The following is an 18,765-nucleotide window of genomic DNA, read 5'->3' on the forward strand; positions in this document are numbered from 1 at the left end:
TGGTCTCGAATTCACTATGGAGCTGAGAATGATCATTATCTTCCTGCCCTTCCCTCCTAGTGCTGGAGTATAGATATGGACCACCACATCTGGCTTTCCGACAGATTCTCGATTTAGCCGTTACTTCCTCAACTCCTTGGAGAGTTTTATTGTTACTTCTGGCCAAATGAAAGGGAGGTGGTTTCTCAGGATGATAATCATAGGGTTCTCTGGCTTCTCAGTCTCCAAAAATAACCAAGGTCTCTGAGCAATCACATCTTTTAAAAAAAATGATTTATTTATTTTTATTTTATGTATATTTGTGCTTTGCCTTGCATGTCTGTGTGAGGGTGTCAGGTTCCCTGGAACTGGAGTTACAGACAGCTATGGGATACCACGCGGTTGCTGGGAATCGAACCCAGGTCCTCTGAAAGAACAGCCAGTGGTTTTTTTTTTTTTTTTTTGGTTTTTCAAGACAGGGTTTCTCTGTGCAACAGCCCTGGTTGTTCTGCAACTAGCTCTGTAGACTAGGCTGGCCTTGAACTCACAGAGATCCGCCTGCCTCTGTCTTCTGAGTGCTGGGATTAAACCGCCCAGCTGTAGCCAGTGTTCTTAACTGTTGAGACATCTCTCCAACCCTGAGCAATCTAGTCTTACCTGGAAGAGGTGGCGACACATCTCATCCTTGATGAGACCCAAGAGGGTCTGGCACTGGGCTACAGGGGCTGACTCAAGAGCCACTGTCAGCAAATGCAGTCCCATGTGGATCATAACTTCTGAGTTGTGGCGGTCATGTGGATTTGTGAGGGAGATAAGGAAGCGAAAGAGCTCACGGATGCAAGGAAGACCGTAGGGAACCAAAGCTGTGCCTGGGAAGGTGGGACGAGAACAGGAACACTAAGATATATCCTGGCTGCTCAATAATACTTCGACCTGTGTCATCCAGAGAAAAACTCTGTGTGTGTGTGTGTGTGTGTGTGTGTGTGTGTGTGTGTGTGTGTGTGTATGGGAGTGCATGGGTGGGGGGGTGTCATATGCACATGTGGTGTGCGGGTGTATGTGCCTGAGCATGTGTATATGGAAGTCATAACAGGATGTCAGATGTCTTCCTTTTATCATTCTCTTTCATTGCCTTAAACAGGGTCTCTCGTTGAACTGGAAACTCACTTCAGCAAACTCTCAGGACCCACATGTCTGCATATCCAATGCTGGGGCATATGCAGCCATGCTTAGCTCCTTACATGGGTGCCAGGGATTTGAACTCAGATCCTCATGCTTGCAGAAAAGCAATCTAATCCACTGAGCCATCTTCCAGCCCCTATCTGTGGCAATTTCATAAATTAATTTCCTTCAAGGAGAAGGATCCACTACCCATCTCCTTTTTTTTATTTATTTTTTATTTTATTTTATTTTTTTCAGAGCTGAGGACCGAACCCAGGGCCTTGCACTTGCTAGGCAAGCGCTCTACCACTCAGCTAAATCCCCAACCCCCCACTACCCATCTCTTATTGGGTGAAATCTGAACCAAGGATTTTTGTTAAAAGTCCCAAGCTTTATACTGTTCCTTCTCTCTTCCTATAGTCTCCCAAAGTCCTTCTCTGAATGACTTAGGGAAAGGTTCCACCCACGCCAATAGTTTTATAGCACGATTCCATTTCCTGTATAGAAAATGGGACTCGGAGGTAGTAGTCACCTTCATCCAGGTTGGTCTAGGTTCAGAAAGTTTATCTGGTAAGATGGGGCAGATGATAGGCAGAGCCTTCCAGAGAGTACCTACCTTCCTTCTGGGAGGACTGGGTAAAGCGAACGCCCCGGGGATTGACATAATCCATGTCGTGGACAGAGGAAGAGGCCGAGGGGTCAGTAGGGGATGTGCACTCCTCTAGCACTTCAGGGATAGACTCCACCGATGCTGACTGGGCCTTTTCCACACGAGCCCCTCCCTGCTATGACCAGCAGCAGTCAGATACAGGAACAGAGATGAGGCAAGAACAACTTAGAATTTATTCCCTACAGTATATGTCTTCCAAGCTGCCTTCAGTGGACATAGATCATTGTTTTAGGAATCGATATAAGATGGCCCAGGGTCATCTGAGGCAACCCTGATCTTGGGCGACAGTACTCTACAGGTGCAAAAGTTTGCCCATGCTCAGCGTTTAGATGATTACCTTCCTGTAAAAGCCATCATCCCTCCCTGTTGTCAGATGCTCCCATACTGACACTGCCTTTTCACAGTGGGTCATGATGTGCGTTTTCTGGGGAATGGGAAGACTCCTGATCCCAACCTTCCTCCTCCTCTTTTTTTTTTTTTTTTTTTTTGTTCCAGGACAGAGTTTCTCTGTATAACCCTGGCTGTCCTAGAACTTGATTTGTAGACCAGGCTGGCCTCTAACTCACAGAGATCCACTTGCCTCCTAGGTGCTAGGATTAAAGACATGTATCACCATGCTTGCCCAACCTTCTTCTTCTTCTTCTTTTTTTTTTGAGCCCAATCTTCTTTTAAGACAAGGCTTGGGTTCAAAACCCAAAAGGACAAGCCAGTTTCTACAGTAACAAATTGAAGAGGGACCTTCAGGGATCAGTCGTACCTGAGGGTCAAGTGGATCGGAAACTCCTATCTCATTGCTCCCGGGCTCTGTGGCTGTGCTTTCCCTTGGGGAACCAGCTTGCTCCAAGTCAGTGAGGTCCTCCTTGGAGGTGGTCTGGGAGGATAATTCCAGGCCACTGTCTGTACAGGGACTGACCACTGCTGAGGCAGCTTCTGAACTGGCAGAGGAGATGGATGAGGGCACATCGATGAAAGGCATGCCACCTGACAAGGACAGAATGGAACTTGAAGGTGAGAGAAACTCTGTGAGTAAAGCATCCTCTACAGTACCAGGGTCTTGCTTCTTAGACTGAATGCTCAACCTGAAGTCATACAGGGTTGTTAAATGGTCACAGTTTGACTTTCTGTTCTCTGCAGAAAGATCAAAGCCCCTCAGTTGATTGGCTTTCCATTTCAAATCCCCTCCCTGAGAAAGAAAGGATCTTTTCTATCTGTTTTCATCAGAAGAAGCAACCAGGGCACTCACTATTAAGGTTAGAGGACAAGGTAGCTCCATTTGGGGTGGGCAGCTCTGAACCTGGTAGGACTTTGGTTGTATGACGTGGAGGCCGAGGGGACCTTTTCTGCTTCTTCCACTTGGATGAGTCACTCATGCCTCCTGCTCTCATTTTCAGCTGGAAATATCATACATTGTTAGTATCCAGACTAAAAGAGTAATTTAAACAAAGATGTTATTCCTAGAAGTATCTCAGCACTTAGTCCTTCTGGTCTCTAGAAAACAGCTTATTCCCCACATCACTGTCAGATAATCTAGACCATCAGACTATACACCTGTGCCTCTACATTTGCAGCTTTTTTGGAGTGGCCCAGTGGCCTCCACATTCTGCCTTTGGACTAATCATTGATACAGCCAGCTGTCACACTTATCACTCTGCTTCCTGGGTCCCGGGTGCTATCCATGATGCATGAGCCTCTTGCTGAACAGGTAAGGGCAGCCTTTGCCTACAGGCCTGTGGACTGACTTCTTCCACAGTCACTCTGCGGAGCAGCTCCTGGTTCTAGTTCCGGTCCAACTATTAGCACCCACTCCTTCCTACCTAGATTCAAAGCTTTCTCACTAAGGCATGGACTGGGACCTAGACCATAAGGACAACTTTTATTCTGGAATTTCTGCATTAAAATGGATGGTCAAAAGTTATTTTTTTAGAGAAAGGAGTGATACTCCAATTTATGTGTGGCATTAAGAATGGAGGACTATGCCATGCTGCCGCTCCCAATTGTGATATAGCAATAAAACCTCTTGTTCTTCTTACAGTTGTTCTTCCTAGATTCATTTTGTTTATTTTATTATGTTAGTTACTTTTTTAGACAGGGCGTCATGTATCCTGGGCAGGTCTCAAATTCACTATGTAGCCAAGGATGACCTTGAACTTTGGGTTCTGCTTCTACCTAAGTGTTAGGATTACAGGTGTGTGCTACTACACTTTGCTTACATAGTGCTGGGGCTCAAACCTAGTGTATATGCCAGCAAAGACTCTTGCAACTGAACTACATCTCCAGCACCACTAGATACAATTTTAAAGATCTGTTCAATTTCTTCTGATATTTGGAGATAAAATTCTTTCTTCAAGCTACCTTACTCTCAAAGCTTTGATAGCCTCTGATTACCTACTAAGAAACTAGATAATTCTTCCTTTCTTCCTTCTCCAAATCTCCTACTAAAGGAGAGAGGCCCCCAAACTTAACCTTTCTCTCAGTTCTTAACACAGTACCAGCTTCTCAATGGATTCATATTCTTGTCCCTCCACCTCCAAAACACCTGCAGTCATATGCCTAAAACTGAGCTTCTGTGATACACAGGAATCAGAAGGATGCTCTTTCCAGTAACCTTGGGGTGCAGTAGAGCACACTCATGGAAAAAAACTGATCTGGGAGAAGAATAAGACAGAGAGCAAGAAACCCAAAGGATCAATGAAAGAAAACAAGGACCATCTGGCCTTACTGGTCATTATCACTGAGCTCCAAAAAGTCCAAACAACTAAAGGTTTATGAGCTAACTCTCCTTTCCAGGAAGCTCCTCTATATCAGTCCCACTTCTCCTGAGAATGACAATTAGTAATGAACACTCTTTCCACACAGGATGTGGAATTTCCTATTCGGTATTTCCTATCTTCCACTCTGAATTCTGCAAAGTTAGCTCCAAGCAGGTTCTTTCAGTGAGTGTGCCTGGCCTCCTGACTGGTGCAGGAGCCTGAAAGCTGGCAATTTTCACAAAGGCCTAGCTGTTGCTATGTTCCCTGTCCTAAGGCTCTAAGGTACATGGCAGGCAGCAAGTGTCCATGGAACCCTATGCCAACTTATCTGTACAATTCTATATTCCAAAAGATAGCAGTAACTTTATAAAAATAGTATAGGCTCTAGGCAAATAATCATGGCAACATGCACACTAGCAACTGAAGAGAGCTGAAATTTGTAACTATGCAAACACAAAATGAGACAATGCATTCAAATAGGATAGAGACACACCCCTAGCTAGGGAACATTCACACAGAGTTATTTTATCTTCAATGACAGGAATGTTCACAATCACACGTCTGGCATGCACACTCATGTGATGGATAACCTAGACATCCCTTATCCCTTTCTCCTCATCTTTCTAAAGCAAGGCTATTTCAAGGGGTCAAGTAATCTTTAGCTTATACTCCTCCACTAAACTCACCTATATCTAAAATTTTAAAGGACAGAGGGTATTTTTGCAGATATTAGAAAATCCTCAGTGCCCTGGGTTGCCATGGTCCCTAGTTCCTTTCTATCAACTTAGAGATCTGAATCTTGCAGATCCCTTTTATGTAACCAAGAAATAAAAGACCCTCACAGGATGTACCACCTTTACCCATCAACACAATCAGGTATCCAGATCTTCTCAAGGACTATGCTTAAGCTCTCTACACCAGCTCTGAGACAGGGGAGGGGAGAAGGAAGGATCTTGCTTGAGGTCCCTGTAGTTTCCCTAGAAATGGTGGGCCTTAAGACTCCACACCAGATGAGAGCAGAACCCAGACTCTCTAGGTTCTGCTTCCAGGCAACCAGAAATCCCAGGAGAATTCCCAGCACTGCAAAGCTACGAACACATGCAACTCTTCAAAAGCCAAGCTATGTTACTAGAGTGGGTAAGTTGTGCTCTGAACAACAGAAATGGGACCCAGTGTTACATATAAAAAAATAAACATTTAAATAAATAAATAAAAGCGGGGGAAGGAGAGGGAGAGGGAGAGAGACCTTGAGGTTCTTAAAGAGTAGTACCCTCTCTAACTGGTTCAGGGCTTTGGTCTGCTCCCCACTACTTAGCTCCAGTTTGTTGAGGAGACATGGAGAAATCTGTGAAAGACAGGCAAATGCACGATTTAAAAAGAGTGAAATAAACTCAGACAGGGCACAGGGCAGGAATGGGGATGAATGGGAGGGAACAGGGGCAGGTCAGGTGCATGCACCTAATAGCCAAGGGTCATTTCCATGAGGTCTGAGAAGTCCAGAGTTTCATTCAAGACAGAATGAGGCCATCCATTCTTTTCCTAGCAGTTTGAGAATCCTTTGATCTGGAGTACAGCTTGATTTGATATCTTTAACAGAGACTAGAGCTAGCAAGCCCCATCTTATTCAGCATTAAGAAGGAGTTGGGGCACAGCCTCTCTAGGACTCTTACTAGTCGACAAGACTGAGCCACAAGGGGACAGCCAGACTGTCTTCTTTGTCAACATGAATCTTTAGCTCAGCTTGCTAAGCCTCGTCCTTAAGGACTGGCTCATCAGCATACATGGTAAGTCAACAAAGACAGGTCAGAAAGGAAAGCCTGAAGAAGGAGGGGTACATGGGAGGTATATTTCAGACTATAGGAATGACAGCTATTGTAGATTTCAAGTAGACCCATCTATGCAAAAGCATGTCTTTGCTACTGAGCAGTAGTACTCCATAGCATTGAAGTCTAGAGGTTAAGGAGGTTTGGACAGGGGACAGCAGATGAACTTTCAGACCCCACCTTCTTCATGTTGGTTCCCACATAGCTCTTGGGTTCTTCTTTAAACTGAGGTAACCTATAAGATAGAGAATGGCATGACTGTCATTGGGGATAATGACAATGTTCTCCGCTATACTAGCCATAGCAAAGGTGTATTGGCCCACAGTATCCTTGTCTCTTAGTTAGGTTTATGAAAATCTAGTTAGAGGGAGCTAATCTCATCCCTTTTAGAGCTTCAGAGCCACAGAAATTGGGATATGTAAGACATAGGTAAGTAGACACTGGAGCAGGGTGACTAAGCCCTCTTGGGAGTATGGAGGTTCTTTTCATCCTTGGGAAGCACTGCTGAGAGCCAAGAGATAGAGAGTTAGGCACAGAGGAAATAGTAAAAGCAGGTTGGTGTTTTAAAGGCAATAAATCCATGGGGTGAGAAACTTGGCAGCAGAGTCCAAGAGCAGTCTAATGTGCAGATAATAGGGATTAAGCTTGAAAGCAAAAAGAAATGCCATTGGGAGGGTTTAAAAGTTATTGCTTCGGTTCTTCTCTAGTTTGTCTTTGGAAAGGAGGTATAGAATAGGCAGTTAGATTTAGGACAAAAAGGCTTGTTGGGCTCTAATATGAAGGAGTCCTTCCTAGGGAAATCAAAGATCACGGTTTCCCTGGGATTAAGGGGTCTGCCAGGATATAGAACAGATATAGTGCTAAAATCAGGAAGTTCCAGGCAAGCCAAGATAAGGGCCAATAAATCGGCTTTTCCTACTAATAGTTGTCCCAGCCTTGGCCTTCTTTTACAGAAATCAGGCTGAGCTCTGGAAGCTCAGCAACCTGTTCCAGGCTGCTTCAATTTGGCATCTTCTCTAGGCTCCCTTTCCCAGATGCTGCCTGCACAGAAACAGACACAAGTTTGGGAAGCAGAGATTAAATAACTCTCGGTCTCCCTGAGGCCACGGGAGCTCTCTCTTCCTTCTCCCTTGCTCAGTAACCCTGGGCCTGGAGAACTACTGCTACCTACAGTCCCAGTGGCCTCTGATGGGGTTGTGGGGTTGGCCAGGTCCCTAAAGTGGCTGTGTGGAAGCAGGCAGACTCAAGAGGCCTGGGCAGCCGGGCAGAAGCAAACAGCAGCAGGTTTACCTTGTGAAGAGCAGCTGCACCATGTCCACGAGAGTGTGCTCTGCGGATTTTCTCAATAACTCTGCACGGGCAAAAACAAATAACACAGGTGTCATTACTTGCTGGGCTATTATCAGGAGACTTCTCAGAGCAGACTCCCCTCCAAACTGTGTTTACCAAGGATTATGCCAAACTTATTAAAACCAGCTCCAGCTCAGCCTGGTAGCTATAACTTTACCAGACCACAAGGTGGTACTACTGAGTCAGGAAAAAGGGGACCACTAGATAAGTTTTCTTGGGTTATCAATTGGCGTCAATTGGTCTCCCATGGGAGAAGATTTGGTTCTGGAACTGAGTCAGTCTAAGATTCATCCCCATTCCTGCCTGGGAACAATGGATTAAGATCTCTATTCTAGCTTCATAACCAAACCCCTAAGGTTACCCAAGGTAGATGATGGAGAAATCCTGTTTCTCTGGGGTTCAGAAATAGCATCCTGTATGCATGCTCAGATACCAGACACCGGCTCCAGGAGGTGAAAGAGCTAGCACTCAAGCACCTACCACTAAGCCTCATTTCAAAGCAAATCCGGAAGCAGGACTGCATAATCTCACACACAGATTCATTTGTTAAGTGGGTGCCCACTGGGGTTAGCAACAGAGTTCGGAGGACCTACAAGGAAGAAAGAGAAGGCACTGTGATAACAGAGTCGGCTGACAAAGCTTAACTGAAAGGAGAACACACACCTCCTGGGTACATTCGTCGTTGTTATTATTATTGGTGCTGTGGTGTGTGCTTGTTCTTGTGTGCTTGTGTGTGTTTACGGGCATGTGCAGGCCAGAGCATAACATGGGCGTCAACCTCAAAAATGTGGTCCAACTTTTTTTTTTTTTAGTTTTTTGAGACAGGGTTTCTCTGTGTACCCCTGGCTGTCCTGGAACTCACTCTGTAGACCAGGCTGGCCTCAAACTCACAGAGATTCATTTGCCTTTGCCTCTCGAGTGCTGGGATTAAAGGCGTACACCACCACTCCTGGCTCCCCAACTTCTTCTTCTTTTTCTTTTCCTTTCTTTTCTTTCTTTTTATTTATTTATTTATTTTTTTAAATTTTTACTTTATTTTATTTTGAGCAGGGTTTCTCTGTGTAGGGCTGGCTGTCCTGGATCTCACTCTGTAGACCAGGTTGGCCTTGAATTCACAGAGATCCACCTGGCTTTGCCTCCCAAGTGCTGGGATTAAAGGCATGCACCACTACCGCCCGGCTTTCCCCAACTTCTTTTTTGTGTGTGTGTGTGTGTTTTTCGAGACAGGGTTTCTCTGTGTAGCTTTGCGCCTTTCCTGGAACTCACTTGGTAGTCCAGGCTGGCCTCGAACTCACAGAGATCCACCTGGCTCTGCCTCCCGAGTGCTGGGATTAAAGGCGTGAGCCACCACCGCCCGGCTTCCCCAACTTCTTTTAAGGCCAGGTCTTTCACTGACCTGGAGTTCACCAATTAGGCTTAGACTGGATGACCAGCAAAGCCCTAGGATCCTCCTGTCTTTACTTCCCTGTGATTACAAGTGGCTTTTTATATGTGTTAGGGAATCTAACACAGGTGTTAATGCTTACAAGGCACACTGTTTATTAACAGAGCTATTGATTCAGTTCTTTCTCTTTAAAAAAATGTGCTGGAGATCAAATTCACATATGCTTGGCAAGTTCTTTACCAAGGAGCCACATGCCCAGCCTAGGAGTGAGAAGGTCTCCCTACCTCCTGGGTTTTTTTGGTTTTTTTGACATAGGATCTTGCACTTAGTCCAGGTTGGGTTGGAAGTTGTGATCTTCTTGCTTCAGTCTCCCAAGAACTATGATCACAACTATGCATAACCATGCCTGATTTCAGGGTTTCTTTCTTTTTTTATGTTAGCAAGAATGCTGACCTCAAAGATGGGTACAATGTCACATGCTTGTACTATTAGCATTTGGGAAATCAAAGCAGAAAGACTAAGAATTCAGGTTCTTCCTTAGTTATATGAGATCTTCCCCACCCCCACCCCCCTGCAAAAAAAACACAAAAAATTAAAAACTAAAAAAAATCCCAATTAAGTTGGTGTGGTGGCATATGCCTTTAATCCTAGCACTCAGGAGGCAGAGGTACACAGATCTCTGAGTTCCAAATTAGCCTGGTCTACAGAACAAGTTCTAGGACAGCCAGGGCAACACAGAGAAACCCTGCCTTAAAAAAACTAAACTAAACTAAAAACAAAAAAATTAAGTGCTAACCTTATTTCATTCAACCTGATTGATGGAGACTCCCACATGCTTGACCTGGGAGTCCTTTCTTTGCTTAGCACGCTCATGATACAAGTTCATAACTCACTCTAGCTCTAGGCCCACACACCTAACAGATGGACGACACAGATACAGTCTACTAGAGGCACAAATGTATTAAGGGCTTCTGGTATTTGATACCAATTCATTTAAAGCTTTTAATTATTTTTCTTAGAAAAGCTTTTACTTTGGGTATCTGAGCTCCTTGTTTGGAAACAGAGTCAGTCTCTAAGCCTCATTGGAGTCAAAACACAGCTTCATGCTCCCAGCAGACTCGGGTAAGTAGAGCCAGCAGCACCAGCCCTGGGCCATTAGTGTAATTGTTCTTCCCTCCCACTTACCTGGAGGATTTTCATCAGGACAACTTCATCACTGGCCGGATCTGTGCCCACAAAACGGGCATGAGTGACAGCATCTGCCATGTTCTCCATGCCCTCTGCTGTGCCCTCATGAGTTGGATCTGTTCCCAAAAAAAGGGGACAGATTAAATCATGTCAAGAAGACAGGGAAAAAGGAAGATGGCCTATCTATAAATGGCTTGGAGAGACTCTGGCTTTCTCACCAGTCCCCTAACCTATTGTTTTTTTGAGCTACCTAAGAGTTTTACCCATAACTGGCTTTAACAAGCCCCTCCGCACAACTCTACTGAGTCAAAAAGCATGTCTCATGTATCAAAATTACCTGTAGTATTACTTGAACATACACGCCCCGGCTCACTTCTAGCTTTTTTTTCTGTAAGGTGTGTGTGTGTGTGTGTGTGTGTGTGTGTGTGTGTGTGTGTGTGTGTGTATGTGTGTAGGTCAGAGGTCAGTGTCGGGTGTTTTCCTCAATTACTCTCCACTTTACTTATTTTTTTGAGAGAGGGTCTCTCATGGCGCCTAGAGCTCAGTGATTCAGCTAGACTGAAGCAAGTACGCCTCAGGGAGCTTCCTGTCTCCACCTCTCCAGAGCTGGAACTACAGTGCCCAGTTTTTTATGTGGGTGCTAGGGCTCCAGTCTCAGAGTTTGTGTGGCAAATACTTTACCAACTCAGTCCGGAGAAGCTTTGAGTTTTGTAGGTGTACAGTAGGGCCTAAGAACCTGCATTTCTAATATCTCAGGTAAAGTGAATACTGCTGGTCCAGGGATACACTTGGGGAATCGCTAGTAGTAACGTACTTATCTTATAGTGGTAGGGCCTAGAAATAGGAACAAAAAGCAGGAAGAGTCAGAGTTTTGAATGCTAAGGTTGTAGCTTTTCTCTTTTCATCTTTTTTCCCCACTTCCACCTTTATTGAGACAGGGTTTCTCTGTGTAACAGCTCTGGCTGTCCTGGGACTCTCTTTGTAGACCAGGCTGGCCTCAAACTCAAAGAAATCCACCTGCCTCTGTTTCCTGAGTGCTGGGACTAAAGGTGTGCACCACCACTGCCCAGCTCTCTTTTCATCTTTTAACTTCTCTTTGGCTGTTTTGGAGTTGTATGTTGTGCTGCAATTGGATTATGGGAATGAGGGAATGATGGTTAATGCCACCAGTACTTCTATCTGAGTACCATATTACACAAGATCAAAGGCCCTTTGAGTTCACTCTTATTTAAAACAACAAGATTGAGCAAGAATCTTGATACCAAGGCCACGTGTGGTGCTACACACTTGACAGGCTGAGGCAGTAGAGTGATGAGTTTGAAGCCAACCAGGACTATAGAGAGAGAGACCCTGCCACCTACTCCAAATAACTTGTTTTCATTTCTTTAGTTAGCTTTGTTTTTTGAGATAGGGTCTTGTGTAGCCTCTAGGCTGGCCTTGAGGTCACTATGAAGCTAAGTGTGGCCTTGGGTTCCTTATTCTCCTTCCTCTACTTCTCAAGTGCTAATGTTATAAGGCATGTGCCAACCTCACCCAGCTTACAAGAAAATCTTGTTCCTCCTTTAACGAACCAGGCTTTAGGAGAGAAAAAGAAACAAACTGAATAGGACTGAAGGCTGGGGAGTGGGAGGCAGGTAGGATCTCAGCTACAACCATGAGGTGAAAGGCTGCTAGTCATCTCGCATTCTGTCAAGGGATAAACTCTGTTCCTACTCTTGTGGTAAAGAGTCCCAAGGAGCAGGCTAAGAGCCACCTCCAGCAAGGCCTGCAGAGTCCTGCAGAACTGCCTGGACTGCTGGCTTCAGTCCCGGGCTGCTTCTCAAGGGTCCACTTGGCTGCTTAGCTCTGGAAAGTGAGCTCATGGAGATAAGGAAGGAGGGCAGGCAGGCAGCAGCTCAGGCGGTGCTGAAGCTGAGGGAGCAGGAGACTAAGAGCCCCTCCTGACGGCAGTGGTAGGAGGCAAGAGACAAATCTCGCCACCCCTCCCTCCTTTTTCTTCCTTTTGAGACAAGGTCTCACTACATAGCCCTGGCTAGCCTGAAACTCACTATGTAGACCAGGCTAGTCTTGAACTCACAGGTCTCCAAAGTGCTGGGCTTAACGGTGTGTGCCACACCTGGCAATTTCTCATTTTGGTACCTGAAATTAATATAGTTCCTGAGCCTAAAGCTTGGGGGATTGCCAAGAAACCGGAGCATTTCTCTTGCAACAATAAGCCTCTTGCAAAAATGCGCCAGAAGTCTACTTTTTGTTTTCTCTTTCTCTCCGGTCTTTGTTGGCACTGGTCTCTGACATGTCCAAGACTCTCTGTCCTGCCTGCAGCATCCCTCTTCTCAGTACTCAGTAGCTACTTTAAAGAAATGCAAAGGGAAGCCAGGACTCAGAGCACGGTGTGGTACTCCAGCTTCTTCTATCATCCTCTTGTGTCTCTTTCAATTAGGACAGAACAGCCCATTCTTTTTGTTTGTTTGTTTTTCAAAATAGGGGTTCTCTACATTACAGAGATGGCTGTCCTGAAACCTGCTTTGAAGACCAGGCTGGCCTTGAACTCATAGAGAGGGATTTGACTGACTCTCTTCCTGAGTGCTGGGATTAAAGGTGTGTGCCACCACCGCTTGGCTGAAAATTCCATTCTTTATGGTCCTTGCTTAAAGCTTCTCTCACAACTCACTGAAAGTCGTTACTTCGGCCTCCAGGGTCACAGTAAAGCCAGGTCTTTCACAGTGTTGAATGGCATCTCAGCGTTCAGTGAATAGCCGTCTTGTCACATCTCAAAGCTCCTGGGAGTCTGTTTCTTCCTCTCTTCTACTAATCTCTTGATAAAGTGATTTAAATTTTTTGGATCTTTTTGTATTCATATTCCTTCAGCTTGAACAAAGTACAAAGTCCATTTTCCAAAAAGGCAGGTAATAGTGACAGGTCCTTTAGAATCATAGGTAGAGCCTGCCAGCAAGCTAGATAACCAGTGGTACAAATCATGGCTCAACAGATACATGGGGCCACACGAAGGGCCAGTCCTTAGAACAGGATGGAAAACAATCTCAGAAGCCTTGGGCTGCAGGATTCAGGGGCAATGGGGGGGGGGGGGCGGCAGTTTTCTGCTAGGAGGTTGCAGACACAAAGGGTGACTGGACAAGCTCAATTAGTAGACCTTGTATTCTTCAAGACTCCAGAACATCCTCCTTTCTAGTCACTTGTGAGCCAGCTTCAGAGAGTTGCCAGAGTTGCTTCTGCTTTCTGGCTTTCGTACATTCCTTCCTGCTCCTTTTCTCATGCCTGTAGCAATCATCACCTCCCAACATTCTCCTTTCCCACCACAGGAAGCTTCATTGACCAGCTGGCCTGAGGTCTCCAATGACCAGCCTGTTTGCCAAGTCCAGGAAGGGACAGAGGAAGGAGAAAAGATCAAAGGGAAAGACTCAGAAGGGCAGCAGCTGGAGGCTGCGAAGAGACACGACCTGCAGGTGGTGCTCCGGTCAAGGCTGGCAGCAACTAGGACTGATTTCTTTTAGGGAAAGTAGGAAGCCCAGTCTAGTGAGCCTGAAGAGGTTGATCCCTTATTTACTCAGAACCTGGCTGACACCCAAGACTCCTGCTCAGGACCCTGAGTGCTTCAGCTAAGCAAATCAAATTTTCTAGAAAAGATAAGAGTTTTCTCTCCCGGAACTTAAAGGTCATTCATTTGCTAGCTAGAACCTGGGCCTCATCTTTCCTTGTCTCCACTTTGGAACGTAAACAGCTGCCCACCTGTTTTCTTTGCTCCTCACTTTTCATTTGTTTGTTTGTTTGTTTTCAGAGACAGGGTTTCTCTGTGTAGCTTTGCGCCTTTCCTGGAACTCGCTTTGGAGACCAGGCTGGCCTCGAACTCACAGAGATCCGCCTGGCTCTGCCTCCCGAGTGCTGGGATTAAAGGCGTGCGCCACCACCGCCCGGCTTCACATGGGTTTTTAATAGGGGAAAAAGAATTAGGATTCTGAGTGACAACACCAACTGAAGAAAAAGAAAGAAAAAAAAAAAGAAAGAAACGAAAATGCACATCTTACGTAAACTGACTGAAGGGGACATAACTCAGTAGTGGGGTGCTTGCCTAGTAAGTGTGAAGCCCTGGGTTCAAGTTCTGATATTGGAAAAAAAAAAAACAGATCTACTGTAGATTGGGTGAAATAATAGGTCTAGACTGAGAGCAAAACTTTATAATACAATGACAGATAATGGGTTGTTATTCCTACTATACAAAGAGCTTATACCAACTGTTAAATCCAAAAGAGAGACAAAGGAAATTCAAAAGTTCAACCTCAATGAAATAAAAACATACAGATTTTTGCCCACCAAAGTGGCACGCACACACAAAAGAAAACTGGTAATATTCAGAGCTGCAGACAGCAAGAAGAAATGGAAACTCTCAGGCATTACTGGTGGGAATGTAAATGCTTCAGCCTGCTGGGGAAGTAATCTACAAAATGTAGCACTTATAAAAATGTGAGATAGATACACAAACTTTACACCAGAAACTCCAAGTTCAGAAATAGTTCACACAGAAATAAAATTGGTAAATAAGGCCATAGAAACAAGGATATTTATTTCAGCATTGTTTATAATGGTTTCAAAAAGGGAATAATGTTAATATCAAAGACACCATTATATCAGAGGTGGATGAGAAGGAAAAATAGAGAGTTATTATTTGATAGTTAAAGTTTCTGTTTGGGCAATGAAAAGATTTGACAAATAGATGGTAGAAATAGTTGCACAATGCTGTAGTCGTAACTAAAATTATTATATACTTAAATTTGATAAAGAGGGTTAGGGATGTAGGGTGCTTGTCTAGAATGCAGGAAGTCACTGGTTTGATCCTAACATTTCATAAAACTAGGTGTGGTGGCACAGGCTTATCATCCTAGTATGGGAAGGTGAAGCCAGGAAGACCTGAAGTTCATATTCATCCTTTCTATATAATGAGTCTGAGGTCAGCTTGGGCTACATGAGACTGTCTTAAAAAAAAAAAAAAAAGGTTAAAAGGGAAAATTTTATATGTGTGTGTGCGCGCGCACGCGCGTGTGTATAATGTATATGTATATATGTATGTTTTACTACAATGAAAAGAATAAATCAGCTATATAATTATATTGTGTATATCAAATTATCACTATTAAGTGAAATACAGAAAGTACATAACACAAATCCCCTTTCACCCACCCTTTTCAAAAAAAGGATAATCAGGCTGGAGAGATGGCTCATCGGTTATGAGCACTCTGCTCTTCCAGAGGATGTAAGTTCAGTTCTCAGCATCTAGATTGGGTTGCTATAAACGTCTGTAACTACAGTTTCAAGGGAATCTGACATCTTTTCTGGTCTCTGTGGGCATATGCATGCATGTGGTGCCCATATATACATTCAGGTACATACACATACACGAAAAATGACTAAATGAATTTTAACAAAGAAAAAAAAAGATAATACTGCCTAAATCCAGTACTTGAGAGGCTGAGGCAGGAAAACTGCAAGTTCCAGGCTACCTGAAAGACCTGTCTTAAGACGGGTGTGTGCATGTGGGGGAAGGGTTTGCTTATATTTATAAACATCAAGAAAAAGATAAGGAACAAGTCAAGTCATGTCATTAATACTTCTTCCTAAAGAAGAGATTTCAGCACTAGGATAGAGGAGAGATACTTAGCTTTTCTTTCAGATGTCTCAGTATTATTTGTTTTCTTACAATAAGCATAAATTATATCTGGAAAATAAGGTAAACCAGAGCCAGAGGGATGGCTCAGGGGGTAAAGGAACTTGCTGCCAAGCCTAATAATTGGAGTTTGATCCTTGGGACCCATATAGTGGAAGAAGAAAACCTAGGCCACAAATTGTCCTCTAAGCTCCATGTGAACACCTTTCCTCGTGATGTCCCCAGTCCCTACTCCCCCATACAAATAAATAAAAGTAATCTTCAATAAAGGCAAACCAAAGCACAATGGTACCATACTCCTAACTCTCACAAAGGATGGCAGAAACCAGACTCTCAGGCAATCTCTTCTTTTCTCTCCCTCCATGTACAACCCAGTCCATTAGCATGACGAATAGTAAGTAAGCCTATTCCTCTACTAGGAAAGGGACAGCTGGTGTCACTAGGCGGTTTAAGGCCTAAGCAACTGAACAGAAGCAGGAAACAGAGTGTTGGAGTTGTCCGACAGAGCCTGAGGATTACCTATGAGTGTGTAGGACAGGAACTTGTTGACAGAGCTGAGTGCCAGGCCCGTGATAGGACCAGTGGTATCTTCAGAGCGAATAACTTCCAGAAATGGACGAAGGAATACATTTGGCTCAATCTCTGAGAGTTCTGCAAGTAAAATGAACAAACACAAATCAAAAATGAAAAGATACTAACAAAAGTTAACCCTAGCAAAAGGTCAGTTTTGTCTGTTGGATGAAGCTAGAGGTCTTCCTGGCTGGGTCAACCCTCCTCCCCCTAGAATACCTTGAATTGAGTTCCTGACACTGCCATTTTATTTGTAAAAGTTTTAGTATATAGCTCTAAAAGATTAGTAATTTTTAAAAAGCACATTTAAAAAATTAATAGTAAAATTATTAAAAGAGGGAGTTTTATGTCATATATAGACTATCTGAGTTTTGTTTTTTTTTTTCTTTTTTAAAGAGTTATTCATTTATTTTATGTGTATGAGTGCTCTATATGTACGCCTGTATGCCAGAAGAGGGCATCAGATCCCACTATAGATGGTTGTGAGCTACCAAGTGGTTGCTGAGAATGGAACTCAGGACCTCTGGAAAAGCAGCCAGTGCTCTCAACTGCTGAGCCATCTCTCCAGCCCCAGACTATCAGACTTTTCGCTATTATTTCATTACTGTTGTGTTGTTATGCTGGAGATGGAGCCCAGGACACTGCATGTGCTATGCAACTATTCTTCCACTAAACTACGTTCCCAGCCCTTGATCACAATCAAGAAATTAAAGCCAGGCAGTGGTGGCGCACGCCTTTAATCCCAGCACTTGGGAGGCAGAGTCAGGTGGATCTCTGTGAGTTCGAGGCCAGCCTGGGCTATAGGGTGAGTTTCAGGAAAGGCGTCAAAGCTACACAGAGAAACCCTGTCTCAAAAAACCAAAAAAAGAAAAAAAGAAAAAGAAATTAATAGCTGGGCATCAGGCATGGCAATTCCTACCTATAATCCCAGGTTTCAGGAGGCAGACATAGGAAAATCACTACACATTTGAAGCAAGCCTGGTCTACACAGCAAGTTCCAGACTAGGGAGAGTAGCAGGCTACTCTGTTTCAAAACTCAAACAAAAAGAAAAAAGAAAAAAACCAACAATACTTATTTAATATAGCCAAAAAGCATGAGTCTATTTCCCATGCTCATTTCATCATCTTCTCTAGTGATACACAGGTAAGCTTTGCCTCAAGTACAGGGTATGACTAAAGAAATTCCAGGGTGAGAGAAAACCTGGTTCGTAGTCCCATGCTGAAAAGGAAGCCTAAAATAAGCAAAAAGCTGAGCAGCCTCCAGTTACAGAGACGGTCTGTGATCTTAGATGGCCCTCACCACTCTTTGCGTCCTTCCTCCCCAGAGAGCACGTCAGCTAGCTGTCCTGAGATGAAGGAGCATGGCGGTCTTTGAGAAAAATAAGGTCTGAATAAGACACTGACAGGCGTCAAATCACACGATAAGCAGAGTTGGGGTCTACATGGTTCTAAAGCTCCCCAAACCACATGTCTGCCCTGCCTAATTGCCAGCACATACTTCTAGTGTAGCAGATTTCATCCCAGGTCAAGAAGACACACTGTCCTGGACTACCTGACTTTGCTGAGGGTTGAATGTGCTTTTTTATACTCTACTGTGGTTTCAGCTTTCAGAGTTAGTTCTTTTAGTTTTCCTAAAGAGGCCAGAAACTTTTAGGATATATCAAGGCTATTGCACTTTTACAGACAAAGAGAAGAAGTGTGTGTGTGTGTATTTGTTCTTATGAACCTTTATTTTCATGCAAATATACGGCACTCCCTACTCAGTTCCTACCTTTTGTCTCTCTAGGCAAACATTTTCTAGGCCGGCTGCTTCCCAGATTAATGCTTTAATTAATTGGCAGATTGGGTAGTATTTTCCAAGCCTGTCTGTACAGTGATCGCATCAGCTGTACAAAACCTGCTTCCCATTCCCCACTGGGTCCACCTAGAGATGACAACTTCCATTAAAAAAAAACTAAAGAGATATGTGTGTGCACGCATACACGTGTGCAATAATAAGCATTAAGGTAGACAGACGATATAGGAAAAGTGTACTATGGAACACTTTTTAAGAGCACGTTCCAAGGTGTACAGTTAGGCTAGGGAAACGGCTAGGTGAGGATCAAGTGCTTGCTGCACAGGCCTGAGGACCTGAGTTCAGACCTCCAGCACCTCTGTAAAATTCTCTAACTCTAGCTAGGAGCTTGCTGGCCAGCCAGCTCAGCTGAGAAGAT

General features: G+C 44.2%; 1 protein-coding gene across 10 annotated transcripts in view; it reads right to left on the reverse strand.

The window, feature by feature from the left end:
- The window catches only part of Gbf1 (golgi brefeldin A resistant guanine nucleotide exchange factor 1), a 153,590-nt gene that overhangs the window by 37,119 nt on the left and 97,706 nt on the right, over positions 1-18,765 (reverse strand). For 2 of the 10 annotated variants that reach the window (XM_052760533.1, XM_052760535.1), the window contains exons 4-13: positions 16,502-16,633; positions 10,303-10,421; positions 8,214-8,322; positions 7,674-7,734; positions 6,564-6,618; positions 5,807-5,905; positions 3,054-3,201; positions 2,568-2,791; positions 1,757-1,922; positions 637-848 (exon numbers count right to left, since the gene is read on the reverse strand). In XM_052760533.1, the coding sequence (XP_052616493.1) occupies positions 637-848; positions 1,757-1,922; positions 2,568-2,791; positions 3,054-3,201; positions 5,807-5,905; positions 6,564-6,618; positions 7,674-7,734; positions 8,214-8,322; positions 10,303-10,421; positions 16,502-16,633 (1,325 nt within the window). Of the gene's footprint in view, positions 1-636; positions 849-1,756; positions 1,926-2,567; positions 2,792-3,053; positions 3,202-5,806; positions 5,906-6,563; positions 6,619-7,673; positions 7,735-8,213; positions 8,323-10,302; positions 10,422-16,501; positions 16,634-18,765 lie in introns of all 10 variants that reach the window. The other 8 variants (XM_052760534.1, XM_052760532.1, XM_052760541.1 and 5 more) reach the window with 5 other exon arrangements.

Source organism: Peromyscus californicus, unplaced genomic scaffold (genome assembly GCF_007827085.1).
Source record: "Peromyscus californicus insignis strain IS unplaced genomic scaffold, ASM782708v3 Scaffold_4__1_contigs__length_199733344, whole genome shotgun sequence".
NCBI lineage: Eukaryota > Metazoa > Chordata > Mammalia > Rodentia > Cricetidae > Peromyscus > Peromyscus californicus.